We start from the raw sequence: 26,333 nt of genomic DNA, 5'->3' as shown, positions 1-26,333 counted from the left end.
TCCACTACCACAGATCATTTATTTATATACTAAGTTAAAAAATATGAATATTTTATTACAAAAAGTTTATCAAACAACTGTATACATACAGTTCATATTGTTAAAACCCAACATGTTAATTGATACTTTATGTACATTTGATTAATAATGTCATACAATTGTAGAAAAGCATCACTCAGCAGAAACTGATTTGGCATTTGGAAAGTAGTTACCATCCCACACTAAAAGAGACAACTAATATAGGAATAAAACATTTATATGTTACAATAAAAATACTTATTTGCTGTGATCATTTAAAACAAATGGATGCTTTCTTTCTCCAAGAAGAATCATTGTAAGTGGAGATTAAAGTGCACATAACCAACACATTAATAATTTTTCAACAATCCCATCTATCATTCTAGATGCTCCAAGCGCATCACAGTAACATCAAGGATTTAGGACTTTTCTCCGTGGCTTAAACAACAAGATTTAAGAGAAATTCAGCTTTCTAAGCTGCATGAAATAATTCTGGTGTACAATAAGATGAACGGTACCAAGATTTGGAAAATAGTGTTTGGTGAAAAAGTCAGTGTAAATTTTCCCAGACATATGATTTCTGGGGAAATATTTTCCTTTTGGAAAACAGCTTCATAGTATTTCATAGAACTGTGGACCAAACAAGCAAAGCATGCAACGGTATTTACATAACCATCCCTGCAGTTGTTCTTTGTGGGCTACATATAACACAGGTTGGAGCAACACTGTCTATGCATAAGTTTTGCTGGCAATCTGGGGAAGGTGAAAAAAAATCACCAATGATTTGTTTACTATAGAATAGGGTCCTAAACTTGAGAAGTGCTCCTCAAAAACTGTAGCTCAAAATATTGGCTTTGTCTCATTACAAGCAATACAGTAAACCTTACAAAATGTAACAGAGTCGGTACTAGCAGAGCTGTTGAGGGCAATAATTTTAATAAATCGGTCCACTTCAGATAAAAGAATGCTTATGCATGTTACAATCTATTCAAAAACAACAGCTGAACATGCTAAATTTACATCCACAAGAGAAGCATGACATATTCACTCAAAACAAAATGAGCTGCTGGTAATTATGGTTATAATTTTTAATCACACCAACTGGTCACCAATGGAAAACAAAAAAATCTTTTTTTTCTTTTTTTTTTTTTTCATTTTAAAAATATGAGAAGTTCTGAGAAATTATACTTCAAGAGCATACTTCATATCTTAGGCACTGGACCCAATTTAGAGGTAAAATGTCTGTCAACATGATTTAACATCCTCAGGCTTCTGAAGGCCATACATATGAAGTTTACATACAGCACTACAAATACACATCAGATACTGCTGTAAATTTATAAGGAATACAAAACACTATTAAATACAACTTTCACCCCATGGCACATCAAGCATGGCATTACCACCTTGTTTCATATGCGGTTCGCAACAGTTAGCTGTGGTTATGCTTTATTGAGTATTTTCCTTTCTGTAGCTGAGAAATATACAGCTTGGACTTGCTTCCATCCGGTCTTTTAAACCAAACTTCATCGTGGTTAATTGTTGTAATTATGGCACTACAGAAAATCAGGGAAGAAGGGTCAGGGGAAGAAAAACAAGAAGAATTTAGAAACCTTATAAGCCAATAAATAACCTCAAAACTGCAGCTGTATTTCCATACAGTAAATGAAAATCTGCATTATAAATGCTAGGCCCGAAAGATACTGGCTCCACTGTAAGGATAGTTTTAACAGAATTCTTTGGTAACTGCAGGTAGTTACTTTTTCAGCCATCCGTTTCCTTCTCCTATGAGAAAACCCTTAACATGTGCAAATATTTCAATTGTTTAAAAGAACAACAGTGATCTATAGAAAACACAACAATAGAGTACCCATGGCAAAAAACACATCTGTCAGAAAACATACCCAGCAATTACTTTGAATACAACATATCTGGAAAAAAGTTAAACAGACTGAAGCCCAAGTATTCAACTGGTAGTCATTATACCAAGACCATATGAAACAAAGTCAACGCCTGATTTACTGAATCATCCTTACATGAACCCTGCTTTTACGCTCCTTGTTGTAAACCTTAAGACAGTGAATACAAACCACCCCCCCTCCCCGCCATGCCCCCTAGGAAAAAGAAGAATAATTTCAAGTAGAATTGATGACAAAAAAGGCTCAAAACCAGAGATTAAAACAGTTAATGGAAGAAAGATCTATCACATACTGAGTGTGACAAACTCCCTCCAGGAAACTCTCCAGCCTTAAAAGCTGCTGAAATCTTGAAAGGCTGGGGAGGTTCCACTATACGCTTGCCCTGTTAAGCATCAGCTTTTGGCTTCTGTCAGACACTGGACACTAAGATCTTTTTTTGGACCAGTATAACTGCTATGTTCTGCTAAACTAATTTAGAATTTTTTAAATTTCAGAAATAATACATAGTTTACTAAAATTCCTTCCTGTTTCAGCCCGGAACAAACACCAAAATCACCAAAATCTGTCCCCCTTCACCACACACAGGGAAGGAAAGAAACAGCCAGTTTTACAGTAAACTAGTCCTATATGAAGTTAAAGTTAATTCTCCTGTGCATATTTAATCAATACTGCACTTAGATTGATTTGCCCCATTCAGTGAAAGGTGAGCTATAAATTTAATTTTAAATATTGCTTTAAATATACACACCTTTCAGAATTTACAAATATTATCCATACAGAGAAAATACATTTAGATATCTTAAACACTAAATCAAATTTGCACTGTAATGTTTAGACTGTTCCCAGGTAGAACCTTTGTTAAGAGAAGGAAATACAATTTAAAAGTTCCAACTCTCTTCTTTCAGAGCATTAATCAACTGAAAAAAAACACCTTCTCTTTAATGGTACAAAGAGTTCTTCCATAATTAACTATTTTTGAGTGGGCCAACAGATCAAATTCTCAAAGCAACAAAATCCCAGGATACTCAAAAAACTTACTGAAATGCTATTCAGAAACTAGTAAGAGCTTAAATTGTTAGTGAGATCCTGACCTGACAAACATCTCATTACCTTCAGTGAAGTGCAACCTTGACTAGCCTCTCTCAGAAGCTCAGCGCTCAACCTTCTTTGATAGTGCCTGTCTCCCAAGGTGAACTAATAAATGTTACTGAGGTGGCAGTATTTCCAAATTAAGCCTTGTTCTTCAATGCCATCATCCTATCTATTGCTCATTATGAATGTACAGAGCTGCAGAAACTGAGTAATCTTTACCTTGTAGGACATTCATCTTTCTTATCAATGCATATCGTCTGTCCACGCCCATACCACTCTCCATCATAATAGAGTCTTCCTTCTTCTGATCTAGCACTATGTAGATGCTTTTCTAATTTCACAGGTGCTAAAATGATCAATAAAAGTCATCTATTATTGACTTGGCAGAAGTCAGTTAGATGCTTAAATACACTTTTGTCAAGTTACTTACATAGAATTGACATTTTTTTCCATTATCAAAAGCAGCCTCTCTCTTAATAATTGCAAGAATGCAAGAAAATTGGAAGCAAGATATCTTTTTATTTCCAGACAGATAAATTAAAAGTTATATTTCCGTTTTCAGACAGAAGATATCTTCCCCACAACCTTCATACCTGTGATACGTATTTTCAGAAATCGAGTAATGCAATACAGAGAAGGCTTTAAATGGCAGAACCTGAAACCTCTTCATCAGCACGTTACCACAACACGCAAGTGGTAATACATCACTAAAGAAATACAATTTCTGCTTGCCTTGCCTCCGCTTTATTTTCCTCCTTACTCACCACCTCCAAGTATTTGATTTTACCTAGCAAAGTATTTCATTTCACTTAGCATTAATGTGCTTTGCTCCTCAGTGTGAAATATCAGTTACTACTCCTTTCCCATAGCTCTACTTTTTCAGGGTTGTAGCTTGTAGTGAATGGGAGCACCCTTCAGAATGCACCCCTAAGGTCCAGATGCTCTCAGTTTCCTGCCTCATCTTGTGCAAACACTAGTATAGCTTGCCAATATCAATTGCTGTAACCCACTTTCAGAAGTCTAAATTTTTGTTGACAATTTTCTATAATTCAACACAATCATCAGCAATCAAGCCACAAGTATCAGCTCCTGACAGAGGGGCAAGACAAAAGCCACATCCTCAGCTACCCACCCCATCCTCCATCACTATACCAGAGGTAAAGCACGTATGATCTGCCTAGATGCAGTCTGCATCACTGCACACAGCAAGTTCTGTCTTGTGAAACCAGACAATGTTTACTTACGTTCTGGCTTTACTCTGTGTGGCCCCAGTGTAGCCATTGCCTTGAAACACAAAAGAAAATTAAGTTAGTCAGCAAGCATAGTCTTTTTTTCTTAACTGCCAACTTTAATTGTGAAGTTATGTGCAGTGTAGCTCAGGATACTTGCTTTTACATGCAAAAGCCACAATCAGAACAAATCCTAAATAAAAGTCTGTACAGTGCTTATTCAGTAACTAAATAAAATGGCATTTTGACAGGGGAAAAAAAAAATCACCATCTTTACTAAGTTTTGATTTCAAATAAATCAGGAGTTTTTCTAAATTAAACCCTCAAAATTGGTTTTATGTAATTCTGTCCAGAAAATACAAAATGACACTAACTCATTTTGAAAAACAAAATGCTGTATCAACAACCTACTCTTTCGATATAAGCTCACAAATTTTCTCTTATGTGAACTCTAGATCACACATAGTATTAAAGTAGGTTTAAAAAAACCTCTAAGAGTTTTTGGGGGTTGTTTGTTTGCTTTTTAATTTTTAAAATTATTTCCAGGAAAGGCAAAATCCCCAGCGGATTCTAGGTTTGTTGCTATTGTTCAAAACCATGTTACACTATAGGAAAGAAACTGAAAGAAAGCTATTTTGTGTTTGTTCCTCTGATGCAGTAGGAAGAGAAAAGTCAGACAAGTTTTCATGTAAGCATCACGTTTTACTTCTTGTTTAGGAAATACGTACAAGTATAAAGCAGAATGGAAACTGACTCAAAGCCATTTCCCACCAAGTTTTTTAGTTCACCTAAGTAGTTCGCTATTCCATAAGCTGGGAAGCACTAGGGTACTAAGCCAAATTTTCTGATGGCAGGTGCAAGGCAAGCATAGCATTCCATTACAGCAAGTTACTTTAATGCTATGACAAATATCTGAAAAAGGCACTCTGCACTTAAAAGCTGGATTTATTTTTACAAATACATCAATTGGTCAAATTTCTCTTCCTGTAAACTGTGATTTTTCTTATAATCTGGGAAAAACACAGCATTTCACTTTAAAAAAAAAAAGTATAAGGAGAGGTCAAAGCATAGAAATCTTCATAAAATAAACTATTTACTATGTGAAAACAAATCATAGGCTATATATTTAAAAAAGCATAATTTAAAGCAAAATCCCATCAAACTATCCTATCATAGTTTGTACGCAATTATGATACACTCTGAGAAAGCAGGTCCTCTTGACCCAGGGTTTAGTATCATTTCATCATGGAAAATTATGGACTACCAATGTTAGAGAGAACCTCTTCCACCACTTTCTTGGATTCCTCTGCATAATTTGGGTAGAATCAGAAAAAGTAGCAATAACATAGCTTGAACTGGAATGATTAGCTGACTACTGGAGAAATAAAGATCTGTTTAGAGTTTCGATCATGTAAGAAACACATTTACATATTTTTAAGAGGCAAAAGGACTAGACAAGAATGCAAACAAAAACCCCAGCCACTGGCATTCATCCTTTCATCTTACCTTCCTTATTGTTGTCCAGTCTTCAAGTATATCAAGGTCTTGTAACATATAAACTATATAAGGGCGTGTAAAAGTTAGGGAAAACTCTTTTAAACAGAAATACTAAAAATACTTGTATTTTTTTTTGTAGAAAGATGTTTGTAGAAAGGAATGTTTGTAGAAAGATATTAATAGCTCTGTTCTGCCAGTCCTTCACACAAAGAATAACTACGTGAAGTGAAAGCTCAGTAAAAATATATGCATCTTTGAATTATGCAACCTAGAATTACACTTCAAAAACTACTAAGAGAGATAAGTAATTGTATGTAGATATTCAGACTACTGGAGTTCAACATGACGATAAGATAAACGGCTGCAATACAACCATTCCATCCTAACGGTTCCAAAAATCATTCTATTTGCAATACTACAAATTACAAGTAAAATTTACTGCAATTTCAATATAAAACTGCAAATCAGCATCTACACTAGTATCAGCTTTAATCAAATCATTAATTTTACAGTATTCTGCATCATATTTCCTTGAGAGAAAAGTGTAGACAGCACCACATCTCTGAATATCAAATATCCAAGAACCAGCAAGTCGAAAGGCAAAGCCCCTCCCTTGAACTATAAGCTGTAGAGTAAAAATTGTGTATTAGAACAATACGTGAACTTCAAAACAAAACTCCACATAGCACACCTATTCCATTACAACAGTCTTCAGTCTTTACTTTGTTTCCCCCGATTTCATCTCTGAAGCAAAGGTTAGAAAAAGGTGCTATGAACGTGTCACGGTTTAGCCGGCAACCAAGCACCAGACAGCCGCTTGCTCAGCCCTCCCCTCCTTACCCGTGGGATTGGGAGAAGCAACCCATGAGTTGAGATAAGGACAGTTTAGTAGGAAAGCAAAGAAAGAGATAATTATTATGATCATATTAATAGTAATGACAGCAATAACAATATGTACAAAACAAGTGATGCACAAGTGGAACTGCTCACCACCCAATGAATGATACCCAGCCTGTGCCCGAGCAGGGATCGCTGCCCCCCAGCCAACTGCACCAGCTTGTATACTGAGCATGACGTCATATGACACGGAATATCCCTTCGGCCACTTCGGGTCAGCTGTCCTAGCTGTGTCCCCTCCCAGCTTCCCATGCACCTGGAAGGCCAGGCCAGCGTGAGAAGCTGAAAAGTCCTTGACTGCCTAGCAACAACTAAAAACATCACTATGTTGTCAACATTATTTTCATCCCAAATCCAAAACACAGCACTACACCAGCTACCAGAAAGAAATTTAACTCTATCCCAGCCGAAACCAGGACAGAATGTTTAAACACCACATTTCCTAAAATGGGATACGAGAGCTTCAACTTACATTCCATTTGAAATTTTAAGACTCTCTAGCCATTTTCAAATTTGTTTTCCTCTAAATAGCAAAGAATTACAAATCAAAAAGCAATGTAGAATTTCTAGGCACCTGCTTTACACAGATCTGTACAAACTGATGAGTTCACAACTATTTTAAAACCACAAGTAAAAAGAGCAAACTTGTTTACTTCACAGCTGAAAGGATTTTCAGCCTTATGGATTGCCTGAAATTGCTGGGGGTTTAGACCTAATACTAAGTTAGTATTTCCTGTTTGGAATGTATTCTAAAACAGCAAGGTAGCTCATCATTCAGCGAACCTGATGCTATTGGTATGGACATCCTGAAGACAAGGATGACTGAGAGCTAAAGAAAATACACTTTCACACAACCTGGCACTGAAATTACTAAAAGGAGTTAAGAAACTAATGAAGCCACTTGTACCTGCATTAATGCCACTTGGCTTTTAAGTGCTAGTTAAAAAACACCCCTCCTAAACTGAATTTATGACACATCCTAATGGATGAACAGTCTTTATTAGGACAAACCATCCATCTGGGATGTGTTCCAGTAATTCACCCATCCTGAAGGAGGGTGTCCCAGTGATGACAGTCTTTTTCAGAAACTTCTTCCTTCCCACCTTCTCCTAACGTTACAAAACCCTGTGAAAATAGCAGGATATTTTTCAGCAGCTTAGCAATAAAAACAACGGCTTTATACCATATAATGTCAATACCTAGAGGTTGGTCTCTTCTAGGTACTCTACATGATTCTGGCAACTTCTAAGCCATCACATCTCTTATCATATAAGAAATGTTAGACTGGGGGTACAACTTTTGCAAAGGCATCTCCTTCTTTCTCCAGAGAAACATGATACCGTCTCTTAGATGTTACACCTTAAAATGTTTCAGCTGCACTGCATGCTTGTAAACACCTATGAAGAAGTCATCACTGCAACACTCTTAAATACTATACTCACTCTACAAGCACATCAAACCTACAAACTACCCCCCTCAACCCGTCTCTATTCTCGGAATTTAAAAAACTTTTAATGAAAGAGGGTTCTAAAGTCTATGGAATTGTTAAGAAGTAATAAATTGATGTCAAGAAATCCCAGTATGAGGAGCAAAGCTATACACGAGAACTTACACAAGTCAAGTTATACTTTGCAAACATAATGCCTAACTTTTTTCTGCTTTTGCCTTGTGGCTCTGTTTTTTGAAGAGTTAGAAAAATAAACTTCTAGAAATATCCTCTGTATGAAACCAGTAGCCAGATAAGAGAATCTTAATTTCAGTTTTCACAATGGGATGTGTCAGCATGGTTTCTCTAATCTGAATTAGAATAACATCTGCCACGCAAAAGTCAATTTTAAGAATGCGTTATCACTTCAACTTGTTATTAATGACATATGTAATAAGACTAGCTATAAAACAGTAAACACCACCAGAAAGAACAATGATTTCAGTAAAAGGATATCTGATACAACAACAGGTTTCTTCTTATCTGGACTAAATGGATCCTTCCTTTTCTTCCTGGACTGTAGCTCATCATTCCATAATTCTGAAAAGACATGCTATGAATCAGAAACATTTACATGTTTAGCTTTTTACAGCAGAAAACTTTGTCCAAAAATGAAAAATAACACATTTTCTGCTGAGATGCTGTTTCTGAACAGAATGAAGGTGTTACAAGATTACGTAGTTAAAGATTAATACTCTCCAAGCACACAAGGGATGCTGACAACTACTCAACTTGTTTTAAGCTTAAACTCCCCACCCAAAGTCTACAGCTGAATAGCATTCTAGTGGACAACTTCAAACTCATCAGACATACTACATGTACAGTCAACTAATCAGTAGCTACCAGAAGATCAAAAAACAACAAAAAATCCCAACACCCCCCCCCCAACATAAGGAAAAAAAGCAACACCAAACAAACCAACCCCCAACAACTTTGAATTTCCACACACCTGAGGTAATGTCAATGCTATGCCTGTCTTCTTCAAGTCTTCTAATCTTCTCTTCCAGTTCACTTTGTACAGTATCATACAACAGAAGCTTTTCACTCTAAAAAAGCAAAAAATTATACATTTTTACATTACTAAGTTCTATTATCTAAACATATACAGCAATAATTTAAAGCCTTAGTGGAAGGAAAGTAAGAGTAGCTTTAGGTGAAAATCTTTCAGAAACCATAAAGCATATGACACTTTCCTCTATCCACTTTCTTAGCATGAGATCCTAGCTCCTCAAAGACAGCACACTCACTTCGCCTAAGTGTAAATATAGTTATGAAATATCAGTACCAAGAATAACTAAGTATATAAAAGCATGCAGCTAGGTCTCCAGAATAACTGTTTGTATTTTGACACAAATAGAGTATTTTCCTTTTGGATAGCAAAGTTTTATTCACAATGAATAACTGTAAATTAGTGACCTCTATGCCATCTTTCATTATAAATCAGAAAAAAAATAATGTTTTCACAGAAAGCTTTTTATTAAGCTGTCTCCAGTATTAATAAACCTACAGTCATTTACAGAGAATTATCATCTATTACCACAGTATTTATAGTTGTCTGTTTTCACAGATCTGAAAAGTACCTTCCGACAGAAGAAAGAATTTATTGAGCATATAAAATAATCTAGACAGTTGTGAAAGCAAAATTGTCTACCTTATTTTCCATTCCCTTCAAGTTACAAAGTATTTAGATTCCAAAGACCTCCTTTCATATATTTTCCAAGCCCTAATTATAAAAAAAAATCCCAGTGGAACTGAAAAGGTGGAAGCCTCTTGCGTATACCTGAAATACCAAATGAGTGTTATCTGTTCTGAGACCGTTTAAAAATTAAATAGTGTTTGTGTTTAGACATCTGTTTTGCTTCAAGCACTTGCTGACAAACAAGTCGTGAAAAGCTGTTACAGGTATCAGAGGCATTCTTGCTGAATGGTTACATTCCAGTGGAACTGGGATTCTACAAGCAGCACACTGCTGACTTTAAAAAGCTTTTCCCCCAGGAGACCCTTATTAGATGGTGAATATTTGAGTTTTGAAAGTTTAACAGTAGAAACATTATAGTAAAACAAGGAACAAGGACCACCTTAAAGAGGAATAACACATAGCCAAAGCAAATCATTCAACTATGGATGAGCAACCCTGCAAGTCTTAGAGGATTCTGTCCAGCCTCAGGAGTATTCACAGGAATGAAGACAGCCAGTAACAAGCAGTCCTTCATAATTACCTTGTTCTTTCCCACGGCATCAAGAAAACAGAATTTTTTTTTAAAGTACACTTGCTTTATTGGTACAGTAGGAGCCACAGACTTCAGAAGAAAACATCTTTAAGGAACTGTAACGGGGTGCTGAGGAGTACTATGATGCAAACCTCAGGATCTAAGCAGCTATGCTGCAGCATCAGACATGCATGTACTTGAGTATTCATACTACATTATCCAGTATTTAGATGCTTAAACAGCTCCTGTAACTGCTTTTGAAATGACAAATCTATCACTAGCTGTCCAAGGCATCTCAAAAAGACATCATTATTACTATTATTATTATTACTATTATTGGTGGTGGTATTGTAATGAAAATGTGAGGTGCTTTTTGCTAAAATTCTGTCAGATATTTTAGTGACTGTTCTTGGTAATTTTTTTATAAGATGAAAAAAAATTATGTGGGAATCTATTAATAAGAACCTGTTAATGAAAAACAAGAAACTTTAGCTACACTTATATGCAAAGCCAAAATATAAAGCTAATTTTTATGTGATTTGAATAACCTCTTAAATGGGCTTAAATATCACAAGGCAATTGCATTCAAGTAGCAAATAACAGCAAAATAAAAACATGTACTGAACTTGGAAAGTATGACACACAGCAAAGTTAGATCAGATTAGCTATCGATGTAAATAGCTGGTACAACCTCACAGTGCTGTCGAGAGGCTTGAATTTCACATTCATACTTGTTCTTCACAGATTCCAGACAAAGCTCTCTATAGATACCTGTAATCAGACAAATTACAGCAATATTACTTTCTTTAGCTATTATCTGATTTCAGAATTCTCTTTTAAGACTGTCTGCAAGTCCCAAAACATGTACATAATGGAAAATACAGATATGTTCTATTAGGCACTTACAGTGGCTGGCTGCTTTATGGATTCAAAATAAGAACAAGTAATCCCTTAATTCTTAAGATCTGAGGAAAAATAAATGCTATTTTAAACTTTTTCCCCTGTCAGTCAACAAATTACACCAGTGGTCACTCTAACTTCACAAAATAGGTCTATTTCATATTTCCGATGGAATTATCCTGGATATCCTCAGTTTTCAAATCCATGAAGCACTACATGGCATCTGCTATTTTCTAATTAGAGTTTTAAATAATGTTTTGAAGTTTTTACATAGCTAGAAAACTGAATAAAAGAACAAGCTTTTACAAACTAATATTCAGAATAAGGCTTTCTTTATAATACAAGACATTAATAAATCAGGTCAACTAACAAGACTGTTTCATTCTTAGGAATAGTCGCCTTATCATACAAAGGATACCACTTCTGAGTATTAGAAGCATTTCTCATACATTTCTGAAAATGTGTCTACTAAACAGACAGCTGAAAAAAATCTGAAAGGTATCCGAAATGTAATATCTGGTAAGTATAGATAGAACTTGATTTAACATATTCAATGCATTCAACAAAAAATACTTAAATTTTTCCAGATTACAATCTCAAGGAGTAAAGTTTGCACACACACTGGTGCTGCCTAGCAACTGAAGAACTCCCAAAACCAACTTCCCCTAGAATTCACTTGACTATAAATTAACACAGTACAAGAGGAATCATACTGTTATGGGCAATTCCTCTGAAAAACAATCCACAAAGTACTATGTCAATCATCTTTACGCTGTGAAGTCACTTTTGATCTAGAATTCAAAATGTTCTTTCCTTACATCAGTATGCAATGGTGGCTTTTTTCTTTTTAAATATTTATGGCTGACTGGCATATCTAGGTCTACCAATTTATAATCACTGCTTATTTGCCTGAAATCAAGCAGTATAGGTATGAATACTTCTAGACGAAACAGTTGTATTCCTGACTTGCTGACAGAGTCAAAATCCACATTTTGTGTGAGTAGTGCCTTAGAGAGCAGAGGAACACACGTTTCTTTTCTACCACAGAGGCAATTATATCCATAGTTTAGCTAAACATTGTTTACTTTTTTTTTTGTCAGCCCTTCCTCCACTCTCTCAGGTAGAAGTAGGTCCCTAAAGGTTACCTGCTGGAGCTCAGGTCCTGCTACTACCCACTTCTGTCAGAGCTCTCAAACAGTAAGAGCAAATAAATACGTTCTGTGGTTTCCTTCTTTCTCTGGAATAATTTTAGCAATCTCATTCAGCTGAACCTGTAATATTCTGCCTATCCACAACCACCTACATGAAAGCACTAACAGCCAGCCACACTTAAAACTGAAAACAAAAAGCCTGGATTAAGGTTGCTCTTATATCAAACATTCTGCAAGTTCACCTGCGAACCTTCTGCAAAGCCCAAGTGGGTTACTTAGGACTAGTCAAGCAAATTTGGGTTAAGATCTTAAAACCCAGAAATTCTGGGTCACCAGCTGAGGAAAAGCATTATGGAGAAGACAAAGAGGGATAGAAATGCAATAGACCAAAAGAATTCAAATTCTCTTCATAACCTCAAGTCAAAAGTACCAATGAAGACATACTGAGTAGCACTAGTATTATGACACGTATAAGCAGACTTGCCATTTTCCAGTTTGCCTGCACCATGCTTCTGCTGAATTTCTTAGAAAAGACACTGGCATAGCTTCTCTGGCTAGAGAGATCACGACTGTCTGCCTTTTGGCTCTCCGACAGCCTGTGTTAGGTAACCCTTAGACAGCTGAATTACTCCTAAAGGAGTTTAGCTATAACACGAAAAGAATTTACAATAGGGAAGTACAGAACTTTGTCTTCCTATAATACCACTGTTTTGTACGACTGTATAGTTGCATCCCAGAAGATGACGAAAGTTCTTGCCTTCTTCTTCTTCTATGGGCATAAAAGCCTATCTAAACATTAGTTTTAATAATTAAAATGCAGCTTCGATAAAAGCTGTCAAGGACAAGACTTTTCCTCGTTTCCCCATATGGAACACGAGAATGGGAGCAGAGGAGTAGAAGAGACACAGACTAGAAGAGCACGAGAAACATGATCACCTAAGATGATCTGGCAAGCACTTCATGAGACAGCACCTACATTCTCTCCACTTGAACAGCAATCAGTGTGCAGACTTTGCCCCAGACATTCTAATAAAAATTTTATTTTTCAATTCAGTGATTCTGTGCTTACTACATAAAGACAGACATTAAACAAAACATAAAGATGTATTTTAATGTGATGTTATCAGGCAAATTGTGCAAAGAGGTAAGCAACCCATTCATTTTGACTTGAAAAACATTTTGCATTCAGAACTATGCCACAGTATTTCTAACTTTAAAACACACTCCTTTAACAATTCTAAGGAAAAAAGAAGATTGACCTTAAAATGCATATCAAGGTTATATTGTTGAAACAGCAATACTCCTTTTGCACGCCTACCTGCCACCTTGGTTCGGATTTGCATATTTTCTTGTAAAGCTGCCAATGGTTCTAAATACTCAGGTGCTTTTCCGGCTATGACCTCTTGCAGTTTTGCATCCACTTGGCTTAATCTTTCTTTGTAAAGTCTTAAAATAACAGAAATTAAAAGATAGGCATTTTATTTATAAGCTAACACAATTTAGAAGAAATATTTTTAAAAGAACTATTCTGCATCTATTTGGTAATGTTATGCAGCATCCACTGAAGGAAAGTTAAGATTTATCACCATTTGAATATTCCAATACGTATTTTGGTTTTGAACAACATTCCTCATGTCTATTAAGCATTTCTGAATAACACATGCAAACAATCGGAAGTGTAGAAAGGAAAGATAAAATGAAATGTATCTCCATCTCTAAGGAAGAAAGAAAAAAAAAGAATTACACAGCTGTTGATAGGATTAAGATGGAGCAGGAGGTGAATCAACATGAAAGAGGACAGGTAAGAATGCTACAGTACATAAGAACAATATAGCTTACATCATGGGAGAGAAAGATAAGACATTTTGTGGAGAGAAATGCCCATTCGCTTTTGTGTTCACATATCTGCTCCCACCCTACCATAAACCAAAGAAAAAGAGAAGTAGGCTCTTATTGAAGCAACCCTCATTTCATCTCCTGTGAAAATCCACATATTGCATGCTATCACAAATATCATGGGATAATTTGTAAGTGACATCTTCCATTCCCAACAAAAGGAATCAAATTTAAAATATTTTTATTTTACCTAAAATGCATTCCTTCTACAAAAGCTGGCAGGCAATGAAGACATCTACTTGCCTTGTGAAGAACATAATGTAATATCAATTACAAGTATTTCAATCACAGTAAAGCTCAATTCTTTGTAACTGATAACTTAAATATAGCATTCAATGGTAGAATCATCAATATAACCAGCTTTTCCTGTTCTCATTTTTCACCTTGCACCCTACAATCAAAAGCTGTAGAATTAAGGCAAACATGTACAAACTCTTTTGCACTCATTAAGAACACATCAGATGTTATCTGTTTATACATATAAACACATCTTTGTTATATCTGTTTACACAGATACAACAGATGTCTTTGGGACAGGGAAGCTGCCTTTTTACCTGTTTAAAGTGCGTAGGTTAAGTAATGAATTAGACAGGAGAAATTTCATGTGTACTGACACATCAAGACCTCCTTGAGAGATACTCCTGTTCATCTGCCACCAGCCTGCTCATCATTTTATTTTGATGACAACTCCACAGTTCAAGGACATGTCCCTAACCTCGATATTGTCAGTGACCACTCCCCTCCTTCTTCCCTGCAATCTGTCAGAGCATGATACGCGCAATCTGTCCCGCAGTCAATGGACATAGCCTGCAGCTGCCCAAAGCCCAATTTGCTGGGCTCAATCCTTGATGAGCATGCTATGCACGCAATGGTTAACACAGAGCTAGAGCAGAATTATTTAGCTAGAACATAAGCATGGGTGCACAGCACACATGTCTGGGTGGGTCACTAACATCTGATCACACAGTACCGAGTTCCAGCTACATCAGAGCAAGCTGTTACGGACCGTGTGCTGCCAGCACTTGGTACCATGCAGCAGCTGATGGACTAAAACTGTTTATCCGGTACTTTCAAACAGTGATTTGCCTAAAATGGGTAACTGCTATCAACCACTGCCTTCCCATGCAACCATTACATGCAATGGAGCTCTGCTTCCCTGAAGATGGCTGAACACCTGCCTGCTGACGGGCAGCAAGGAATGAATTCCTTCTTTTGCTTTGCCTGCACATATGGCTTTTGCTTTACCTATTAAACTGTCTTTATGTTAACCCATGAGTTTTCTCACTATTACCCCTCTGATTCCCTCCCCTATCCCATCCAGGGGGCGCGAGCAAGCAGCTGCGGGGTGCTGAGCTGCCGGCTGGGGTTAGACCACGACAGAGAGCTAACAGTATTGTCATATTTTTTACCATTGGTATCTGGTTTGCAGTAACCACAAGAAAATGTCATCGGTACCAACTATAGAAATTGCTCTGATACACTGCAAAAAAACACTAATTTCTTACCCTTCACAGCAACAACACTTCAAAACCATTCTTGCAGCAAAACAGAAAATAAATAAATACCTAAAAGTATTCTGGAGCAACTGCCTGCAAACCATTTCAGAACTCCCAATCCTTATTCTTCTCCAAAAGTAGCATCCACACACATGAAAGACAAGAAACACCAGCTGCACACAATACTATCATGAGGCACTTAAAACATTAAAATACTTACTGATCTTTAAGGTCTGTAAATTGCTTTTCAAGATTAGACATTTCATCCAAACACTCCATTCTCCTCCTTTCACAGTCCTCATCATCCATTTCTAAGAACAAAAAAAAGGTAAATTATTTTGAACAATGTAACGTAAAACCAAACTGGATATTTTGTTTCTAGTGAATCTGAAGCAAGCCTGAATCTTAGCCATGAATAGATTATCAGTTATATTATTATCTTACAGCCAAATATGAGAAATTACTTGCCATATAAACTACAAACTCAGAGATTTAGATCTAAATGTAGAAGAAACCCCATAAACAGCAATTCTTCTTCATCAGAACAGGAAACAACATCACTGTAAGTCTTCTAGAGGTTAAATTTCATTACTGACAATACACAGTGTACCTAAGAATGTGTGAAACAGAAAAACTAAACACTGTATCACACCAGATGAAAGGCACCACCAAGCATGCAGAGTTATTAGCCACCTATATTAGGTTTTGGAATTGGCATGGCCACGGGGGTGGCTTCTGTGAGAAGCTGAGAGAAGCTTCCCCATGTCCGATGGAGCCAGAGCCAGTCGGCTCCGAGATGGACCCGCTGCTGGCCAAGGCTGAGCCCATCAGCAACGGTGATAGTGCCTCTGGGAAAACATATTGAAGAAGGGGGAAAAGTTTCTGCGGAACAGCACTTGCAGCGGGATAAAGGAGTGGGAATATGCAAGAGAAACAACTCTGCAGACACCAGGGTCAGTGAAGAAGGAAGGGGGAGGAGGTGCTCCAGGCACTGGAGCAGAGCTTCCCCTGTATCCTGTGCAGAAGACCTTGGTGAGGCAGGCTGTGCCCCTGCAGTCCACGGAGGCCCATGGTGGAGCAGATCTCCACCTGCAGCCTGTGGAAGGGACCCCATGCCAGAGCAGGTGGATGCCTGAAGGAAGCTGTGACCCCTTGGGGAGCTAGTGCTGGAGCAAGCTCCTACCAGGACCTGCGGACCTGTGTAGAGAGGAGCCCACGCTGGAGCAGGTTTGCTGGCAGGACTTGTGATCCCGTGGGGGACCCATGCTGGAGCAGCCTGTTCCTGAAGGACTGTATCCCATGGAAGGGACCCATGCTGGAGCAGTTTGTGAAGAGCTGCAGCCCGTTGGAAGAACTCACGTTGGAGAAGTTTGTGGAGAACTGTCTTCCTTGAGAGGGACCTCACGCTGGAGCAGGGGAAGAGTGTCAGGAATCTTACCCCTGAGGAGGACAGAGCGGCAGAGACAACGTGTGATGAACTGACCGTAACCCCCATTCCCTGTCCCCCTGTGCCGCTTCGGGGGAGGAGGGAGAGAAACGGGAGTGAAGTTGAGCCCAGAAAGGAGGGGTAGGGGGAAGGTGCTTTATGATTTGCTTTTATTTCTCATTATCCTACTCCAATATGATTGGTAATAATTAAACTATTTTTTTCCCCAAATAGAGTCTGTTTTGCCAGTGACGGTAACTGCTGAGCAATCTCCCTGTCCTTATCTCAGCCCATGAGCCTTTCATTATATTTTTTTCTGCCCTGTCCAGCTGAGGAGGGGGACTGATAGAGCAGCTTTGGTGGGCACCTGGCGTCCAGGCAGGGTCAATCCACCACACCACCACTGAAAGTTCAAGTGTATCCTGAGTTAGTATGAGCAAAAGCAATCCCTGGAAAGCAAGCACAGTTCAATGTTACATTTGCCATACAAAATTCAAGGTTTTGTTCTAATAATATCCATTAAAAAAAAAAAGTAAAACGTGGTTTTGAAAACAGGTTTCATCCTGTTCAATTGGGAGTGATCTTTGAAGCTGAAATATTGACGTAGACATATCTGTAGTTCATCCTAATTGTTTAATTGTGCTTTAATTTATATTCCTGTATTTTTTCTTAATTAACCTAGTGAACATAACTAGAAAGTATAATAAATACCCACTTTTTGGCCAAAAATTTTGCCACTTGCCATAGAGACATCTGATGTTACTAAACATCAGCTGCTACCTCCACTGCCTTTTGTTGGACAAGAAAACAGAAAAACTAGGCTACAAAATTCCTGACTCTTTCCCACCCTTCCTAGAAATTAAAAAAAACAGCTTTGTTAAGCCATATTCAGAAGTTAGAGATGCCCTGAAACTGCTTTCTAGCAGCAGCATCTCCAGGAACTAGCTCTCTACAGTTATGGTACCACCGCCCAATTATCAACCAGCAGAAGTCGTCACGCAGAAGGGATGGCCATGCAGTCAAGAACTGGGGCTGAAGTGCTGTAAGCCGGCCAGTTTTTCTGAGAAAAGGGGCTGTCCTAAGGAGGCCATATCCACCCAAGCACTTACTCTGCCAAGAAGAATCCTAACTCCTGACAGGAATGCAAAGTGGGATCCTGAACCAAGCAGAGAGAGCCTAAGCTCATTCTCCTAGGCCATAAACAACTCTGAGGCTCTTGCTTCTTCCACAGTCACATTTTTCCAACAGACACATTCAACTGCTTTATGCTTTCTCCTACACCAGCTACTGAAAACAGCATGCAAGTCTTCATCCTTATTGTTTTGCAAAAGAGTATGGCAATCTGCAAAGGTGATGAGGTGAAAGGAGTAGCTTCAGGGCTAGTGCAGCTACTTCAGAGCATCTGATTAACTCAGATCTTCCACCCAGACCTCTCAATGCATCAAGTTCTTTGCACATAGTTTCTTCCCGAAATCACCACAACCTTTTAAGACTAAAAACCACATTAGTCCTCTCTGCCTGGATATGAAAACTAGCAGGCAGTGGGACAGCATTAATCTGTGTTACAATGGCACCTACGAGTCCAAATCAAAGACCTACTGCAGTTTGCCACATTACAGTTAGCACAAGCAAAAAACACAGCGTATACAAAGTTTTAAAACATGATATAACCTGAAATATTTGAAAGCAGAGTGAGAACATTTAAAGACCGAACTTCAAAAAAATAACTGAACGCTTAGCACACTGGAGAGGGTGGGGGCAGAGACTATCAGGCTGCTAAGAGATGACTTTTATTTTAAAATATTGTTCTCAAAAGTAAGGCAGATCCTGAATCCCAGAATAAGGCTGAAAATGAGATTAAAGAGCAAAGTTTTATTTGGCTGTCCAACGTAATACTCAAGCTAAAATTGATTGGGCAACTTTCATCTTGGCCAGATGTAAGGAAAGTGGCAGCCATATTACTCGAAGAGTTATGTAAAGCACTTATGTGCTACAAAAATAAAGCTTCTTTAAAATTTGAAGGCACCTCCCCGTGAAGCCAGACAGGAACAAGTACTGGGAGACCAATAGTTCTCCCTTTATTCTCAAACTCAAATACATGTTTCGGATGTGTTCAGCTAAGCTTCTGTTTCTAAGTATGTTTCAGTAAGGAATTCACTCAGAAGCTTTTCCTTAAATTAACATGGATTTTATTGTTTGTGTATGTTTAGTGACTACAAATCAAAGAAAACAGATTCGAACTGTAATCCTGGCTGAGGATCAGTGCAACACCTACTGTTGGAGGGGAAGGGGACTGCATCTTACATTTTAAACTTGTGTTGCAAGGAAACTATAATTCGTTGGTATGTGAGAGCACAGCTGACTCTCTTCTAGAAACTGAAATAACCCAGAGCTCTCTCCAATCTCCCCTCAGCTATGTATACACTCAGAAGTCTGACTTTCTGCCATTCTTGCAGACTTCAGACCTATCATTCATACTGAATGGCAGTTCATGTGCTAAGTCACTCTTGGGCTTAATTGTTAAAGTCTTAATTGTTTCCACCTTTATTCTGCCTCCAGTAAGATTCATAAAACAATGAAGATTTTCAGAGTCCTGAAATATCTTTAATTCCCCAGTCATGGAACTTCTTCCCCACGGCCTTAAACAACATACTGACTGGGGAATATGCAGTACTGAAAGAGTAAGAGCTTTTAGGATCAAATCTCATACATTTTCAGACAGAAAGCCATATCACTGGAGGCAGAAGATTCCTCATTTCATACTAAAACACTTGCTAATAGGCCCATCCTGTCTCAACACTTCAGATTTCCCACAAAGTTTCCTAGTGCACAAAATATTTAGGGTATTTTTAAACACTTTCAAAACCACAGTCGTTCTTTTCCCACTATATTCAAGCAGTCCAACTCAGTAACTAGGGCAGCCTGGTTTAAAGACAAAAAATCCCACAGTATTTAAAATGTAACAGTGCCTAAAATAGCTTTTTTTAATAAGCTGTGGCCTACATAAAGTACTCTAAAAAAATGGCCACATTCTCGTCTGGGATGATGAGCATAACTTGTGGCTTTTTTAATCATCCTTACTATGCTACTCTATGTCCTGGTCAATAAAAAACCCTATACTAAATACATAGTATCAAAAGGGACAGGATAGAAACAGTGCCAGCTCTCAAGGGCAAGTTATGCTTCTTCTAACCACACCTTCCATATTCTCAGGCATTTACTAGGGGGGTGGGGGGGTAAGGTAGATGCAAGTAAAGCAAATGATAAATTGAACAAAAAAAATCTCTGCCTTCAAAATCTTTTTTTCTTATTATTACTAATTTTAATGAAGACTACTTCTTGCGGTGCTAATCATCTTACACCTGTAAGAGCAATATGCTTCCATGGAGTATGTTCATATTTGTCAAGACACTAAGACAAGCATGTAATTTCCTGCAATCATCACTTTTTAAGTGCTCCCTTAAAAGCATTTCTCTGTGGAATGCAATAGAAATTATCTGGAGAGCTTCTCATATTGTTTTAAAGAAACATTCACAGACTACATTCACCTAGAACACAATTCTTCTTTCTTTCCCCCTAATCCCAGAAGAAACCAAGACAAGGGCAAAACAACAGAATTATCTGCCTTCAGTAAAAATCAACCAAAGTGTCTTTGAGGACATGTAAACTTCAAAGTTTTTCTTTAAAAGTATCAATCAGTAGAACTACAAACAACAGCAAAGGCAAGTTTTGAAAAATAGCAAACTTCAAAGCTGGAACCTTCTCTCTTCACCAGAGCCAGGGAGTTGGAGGAGAGAAAAAGTTAAATTTACATCTGTTACACCAAGATACTTCCTCACACAGGAGATGTCATTTTTTTTAGACATGCAGATTGGCTCAAATAAGAGACGAAGAAAGGGCATTCCCAGGTGGCATCTGGCTACAATACAAACTGGAAGGCTAAGATGGGCTAAGTAAATAGTGGTTATTGTTGCAGTGCTGCTCCTGGATGTCAAGGAGTCCTTCACAACCCTGTGTCTCACCCACCTACTGCCCAATAAGCTTGTATATTCCCCCTTTACACTCTCCGTTTTCTCCTGAAAGATGTAAAAAACTTCTTGGCAAGCCATCTCCATGGATTTCTTAGTCAAAATACAGTATTCCCTTTTCAGTCCATGTACAATTCTGATAATAAACGAATTGAAGTACGTTTTCCTAAGTCACATCTGAAAGGAACAGAGCAGGTTGTTGTGCAAAGAAAGACATAATCAGATATGCTTTTCCAACATGATTACCTCCAGCTGCTTGCCCTGGTGTCCTCACTCAAGTTCACCTTTTTTCCAGCATAACCACCAGCACATATGGATGCTGCCTAGCTTAGGTTTCATCAAAACAACCCAAGACAGTTTAAGCACATTTTTCTGGCCTTGTTTCTCAATGGAATCACTCTGAGAGAACGAGGGTAAGGAAACACTGATCAGGCTTTCTTGGTAGCAGATCTGTAATTGTTATCAGTAAACTCTCCGCCTACAACAGCCCAACCGTTCATAAAAGCCATGCGCACATCCAAGTTTCAGTATAGCATAGCTCTGAAGCCAGTCCCAAGACTGGTCCAGCTTATCAGCCACTGGGTAATTTTGCAGCAGTTTTGGTGAACACAAACCAAGTTCTTTTCCTATCAAGTTAAACCCAAAGCTTCATTCCAGGTCCTTGCCAAATATATTCTAACATCTATGAAGAACACAAGGGTTTGAAACAATGACTTGTCCTTCAGGCATCTTCCAACCAAACACATTCAGTTCAGGCTACATAATCTGAAATAAACCCTAGCTACTTTGGAAATGTAAGAGCCTCAGCACTATCTACTCAGAACTACTTATTCTCTATTCTTATTTTGCCAAACCAGTTACTAATATAGACACAAATAAAATCATTATGTTTATAATAATTTTGCTGACTCTTTCAAACCATACCTGGATGTGGTCCACAGCTCACTGATTGAAGAGATCTCCTGTGTGTCACTGCATTGGACAAGAGAAGCTAGATCTTCCCTCAGATGAGAGAACAGCCCAGAACTCAAGAACTCCCTGTTCCAGGAGACCTCTTGCATAAACCCATGCAAATCATTAGTCCCAAATGCACAAAAGCATGTAGGTGTCCAGTTAACCAATTTAAGTTAGAAGTGTTTACATATTCTCACAGCATTGCAATTTATGACTTCTGCTGCTATTGAGCTGTAGTCTATCTAACCACAGGTTTACATACTCCCCAGTGCCTCCCATGTATATATCAGACTCTTCACTGAGATGTTTTCAGTAGCTACCTTTTTAATGGGTTATTTTTCTGACAGCTTGGCATACAAAGGCCCAACAAGCATTGAAGACAATGCAAGAAATGGGCCAGGCAAGCACAGCATACCAGGAAGGGTGGGTAAGGATGAGAAGCAGGACAGTGGCAGCCAGCAACTCGATCCAGGTGGAAAGCCTTGGACTAGCACCATAACTTCTAAAATGAGATTCAATCAGCAGTACTTGCCAGCTCAAAGGCATGGGGGGAAGGGACAGAAGAAAAGGGAAAACAAACAAACAAAAAAACCCACACACACCACAGGAAGCTCTGCATAAACAACGGGCAGATTACCTGTGGATTAACCAAGGCCTCTACTGGGTGATCAAAACTCTGGTGCAGAGTGAGTATTAACTCAGATCAAGGTCTAAGCGAGTGACTATACTCTCTCCCAGAATAGCAGCCACACTTCCCCAGCACTAGCAGTCTTCACTCTACTTCTGCAGCATCAACTTGGCTGTCTCTGTATCACACCCACGGGGTTCCAGCACCTTGATAGCCCATACACAGCCCAGACAAGGCAAGCTCAAGTCCGCATGGAACGACCATAGAAGGGCTTTCCTTGAACTGCATCAATCAGTGCAAATATAAAAGCCATAGGACTTGACATTCAAGATCCCCCAGATCTTTTAACAACAAAACCAAAGAATTAACTGTACATAGAGGACTTTAACACACACAGATAAATCAATTACAAGTCAACATACGTAAAAATATAATTTCACAGCTGCCTAATTTGTCCCGTTCCTTTCACCGTGCCAAGCCCAGCACTCATGTCACAAGTCACTGTGCTAGTACAGGCATGGGACAGGATCCCAGCAGACCACTGTAAACCACTTAAGCTGCCAGAAACACACGTCAGGACCACACTGGCACTGAGCTCAGCTACTGTTTTTCAGCCAGCCCTTCTAGTGACAAAGATCCTGCTTATGGAGTTTACTTACTTAGGGAGCCCTGGTGATTCCAGTGACCAGTACTCTTCCCAGTAAGTGACCATTTTATAATATACCTCTTTCAATTACAAAGGAAGTTTGGACAGATAATAACCTTCTTCTAAGACAGTGGAAATTGAGCATAGAAGCAGTAACCCTTTTAAAGCTGGATTTCACGTACTAATACAATTCAAAACCTACAGTCCAGAGGAAACTACGGAAAAAGAAAGGGACCTTCAACAGAGCAGAGGTTGAAATGCTTTGCAAAAAAGGCCGATGACACTGACAGGGCTTCCAAAGCCCCCTCAGACAGGCCTCAAAACACCCAATTGAAATCCACGACTTTGCATACGAGGAAATACATAGGTATATCTACGTACACACACGTATGCCTGTACTTTGTGGGCACGCATGCACACCTCTGCGTGTGTGTGTGCCCAGCCTTTGCGTGCAGACCTGGGCGAGCACCCTGCTGCGGGCCACGCATCCAAGCCCAGCAGGGCACACCCCGCAGCACCCACAAGCAGCGGAAGCCGAGCCCGGGTGCCAGCCAGCCCCGGAGCCGGCGGCTCGGGCCGAAGGGTGGCTGCCGCGGGGCCCATGCGCCCCGTCACGTCCCTCCCCGGGCCGGCCGGCTGCCCGAAGCGGGGCCGCAGCAGGGGCTGGGCCGGGCCGGGCCGGGCCGGAGAGGCGGCGGCGGGGCGGAGTCACGGAGGGGTGGGCACCGGCAGCCAGCGGAGCCCGGGGGGGGCGGGACCGGTCTCTCCCCCGGGGCAGCACACCGAGCGCTGAGGGAACGGCCGCGGCTCCCCCCTCAGCGGCGCTGCCCCGCGGGCGGCCGCCGTACCTGAGCTGTCCCCCTCCTCGGAGACGGACGAGCTCTCGGTCTCCTCTTCCTCCGAGCTGCTGCCCTCGTTCTCCCCGTAGTCCACCTCCATCTCATCGTGATTGTTCTCCTTCTTCTCCCGGGAATGGACCGGCATCGTCTCCGCCGCCGAGCCCCGGGACAGCCCTTCCCGCCGCCGCTCCGCCGCTGCCGCCGGCCCCGCCCCTCCCCTCCTGCGCAGCCCGCCCCGCCCGGCGCCCTCCGCGCCCTCCCATTGGCCGAGCCCCGCCAGCCGCCCGCGTTGGCCCCCGCGCGGGGCATTCTGGGAATTGTCGTCCGCCCGGAGCGGCGCAGGGGAGGGGGGCGGCGCCGCTCCGCGGGGGACCGTGAGGGGCCGGGCGGGGAGCGAGGGCTGCCCGCGCCCCCGTCCCCGTCCCGGGGCGCTCGCGGGGCTGCTCGTCACTGACAGGCTCCGTGGCGGGCAGCCTGACGGAGGAGCGCTTCGCACCTGCCCGCGTCTCCCTTAGGTGGCCCGGGCGGGGGGAGCGGGCCTGCGGGGCCGGGGGTGCGACCGTTGCCGTTCCCTGCCGGAGCAGCGGAGGGAGGACGCGGGGCCTCACGGCTGCCCGCACCGCCCGCCTGGCAACGCCGCGCCCACGCTGCCACCCAGGAGCTTTGCATCCCGGTCAGGCGTCCCCCGGGGCTCCAGGGGACAGAGGTCCCTCCCCTCCAGAACCTGCTTCTTCCTCGGTTTTGCGTTCTGTGGTGCGCTTTAAACTGAGTCAGGCTTAACTTTGTCCCCTGACGCTGACGGCAACCGTGAGAAGCGACTGAAGGGATATGCTGTAGTCTGTGTGGGGCTGGGATCGGGTTCTCGGCTTTGAAGTATCAGTACTTTTCACCAACTGCCGTTCGCTGTGCTACGTAAGATGCCCTGAACACAGACGATGCTTACTGGAGTGAGCGGTGCCCGCTGCCCCCTTCCTCGGAGGGACCGATCAGCTTCCCCTCAGCACGTACCGGTGCAGGGGACGGTCTGGCAGGGACCCTCCGGAGCCCTGAAGCACACCGCAGGCTGTGGCCTGCGCAGGGTGAGCGCGGGCAGCATCTCTGGGGCGACGGCGAGCTCGCCTGCACGCAGCACAGGCTGCCCTCGAAGTCCGGGCCAGCTGCAGGAGCAGCGGAGCAGCTCCGCGTGCCCCGGGGACGCGCTGCGACGTGCCGCGCCAGCGGGGTCAAGGCTGCGTTCCCCCGGCAGCAGCAGTTCTTCGCACGGGGAGACGCAGATCTGGTCGCTCTCCGCAGGCTGGAAGGACGCGACGCGGGCTGCGCTGGGAGGCAGGCAGTACCTTCTGAGCTTCCCCAGGGACTTCCACCCCCGTGGCAGCAGCTGCCCACCTCGCCCTCCGTAACCATCGCTCTGCCTCACTTTTCTCCCACGTCTCCGTATATCCGAAGCAACTGATTTCCAAGAGGAGCGCAGGCAGGCGTGCCACCTCTTCTCCAACAACACGGAGAGAGAAACACTGGGGAAAACCGCCCACCTTCCGCCCTTCCCTGCGCAAGCGCCATCCCTGCCGTTTCGGGAGTCTCCGTCCCTGCAGCCGCCAGGGACCCGGCAGAACCGGCCGTGCTTTCTCCACGCCCATCGCAACTTTCACAATTTCAAGTGCACGCCAGGAAACACGGACGGCGCCCAGCAGCACTGCTGCAGGACGGGAACGAGCCCCGCCCCGCGAGCGGGGGGCTGCGGACACGGCTCCTGCCCGGGCCCCTCCTCACAGCCCGCCCTCCCGCCGCCGGCAGCGCGTGGCACCCCGCGGGGAGGGCAGGGCAGGGCAGGGCGGGCCGCCGCCGCCCGCGCATGCTCCGCGCCCCGCGCATGCTCCGCGCTGGAGGAGCCATGCGCGCCGCCGCCGCCAGGGGGCAGCGGCGGGGACGGACGTCCGGGGGCACCGCGTGGCCGTCGCTAAGGGGGCGGGGCGTTAGTAATGGCGCAGGTGACCCGGCAGAGCCACAGCGGCTGCGCCCGT

General features: G+C 41.5%; 1 protein-coding gene across 1 annotated transcript; it reads right to left on the bottom strand.

Annotated features, from left to right (window-relative positions):
* Positions 1-24,513, bottom strand: BRMS1L (BRMS1 like transcriptional repressor). The gene is made up of 10 exons (XM_075427204.1): positions 24,322-24,513; positions 16,012-16,102; positions 13,718-13,845; positions 11,040-11,119; positions 9,088-9,184; positions 8,595-8,678; positions 5,765-5,829; positions 4,274-4,313; positions 3,249-3,375; positions 1-1,574 (listed from the first exon to the last, which is right to left on the bottom strand). Exons 1-10 carry the CDS (start codon positions 24,455-24,457, stop codon positions 1,451-1,453), a joined length of 972 nt encoding a protein of 323 aa, XP_075283319.1. The 5' UTR covers positions 24,458-24,513; the 3' UTR covers positions 1-1,450.
* Positions 24,514-26,333: the final 1,820 nt, after the last annotated feature.

This window comes from Opisthocomus hoazin, chromosome 7 (genome assembly GCF_030867145.1).
Source record: "Opisthocomus hoazin isolate bOpiHoa1 chromosome 7, bOpiHoa1.hap1, whole genome shotgun sequence".
NCBI lineage: Eukaryota > Metazoa > Chordata > Aves > Opisthocomiformes > Opisthocomidae > Opisthocomus > Opisthocomus hoazin.
This window is presented reverse-complemented; position numbering and strand designations above follow the sequence as displayed.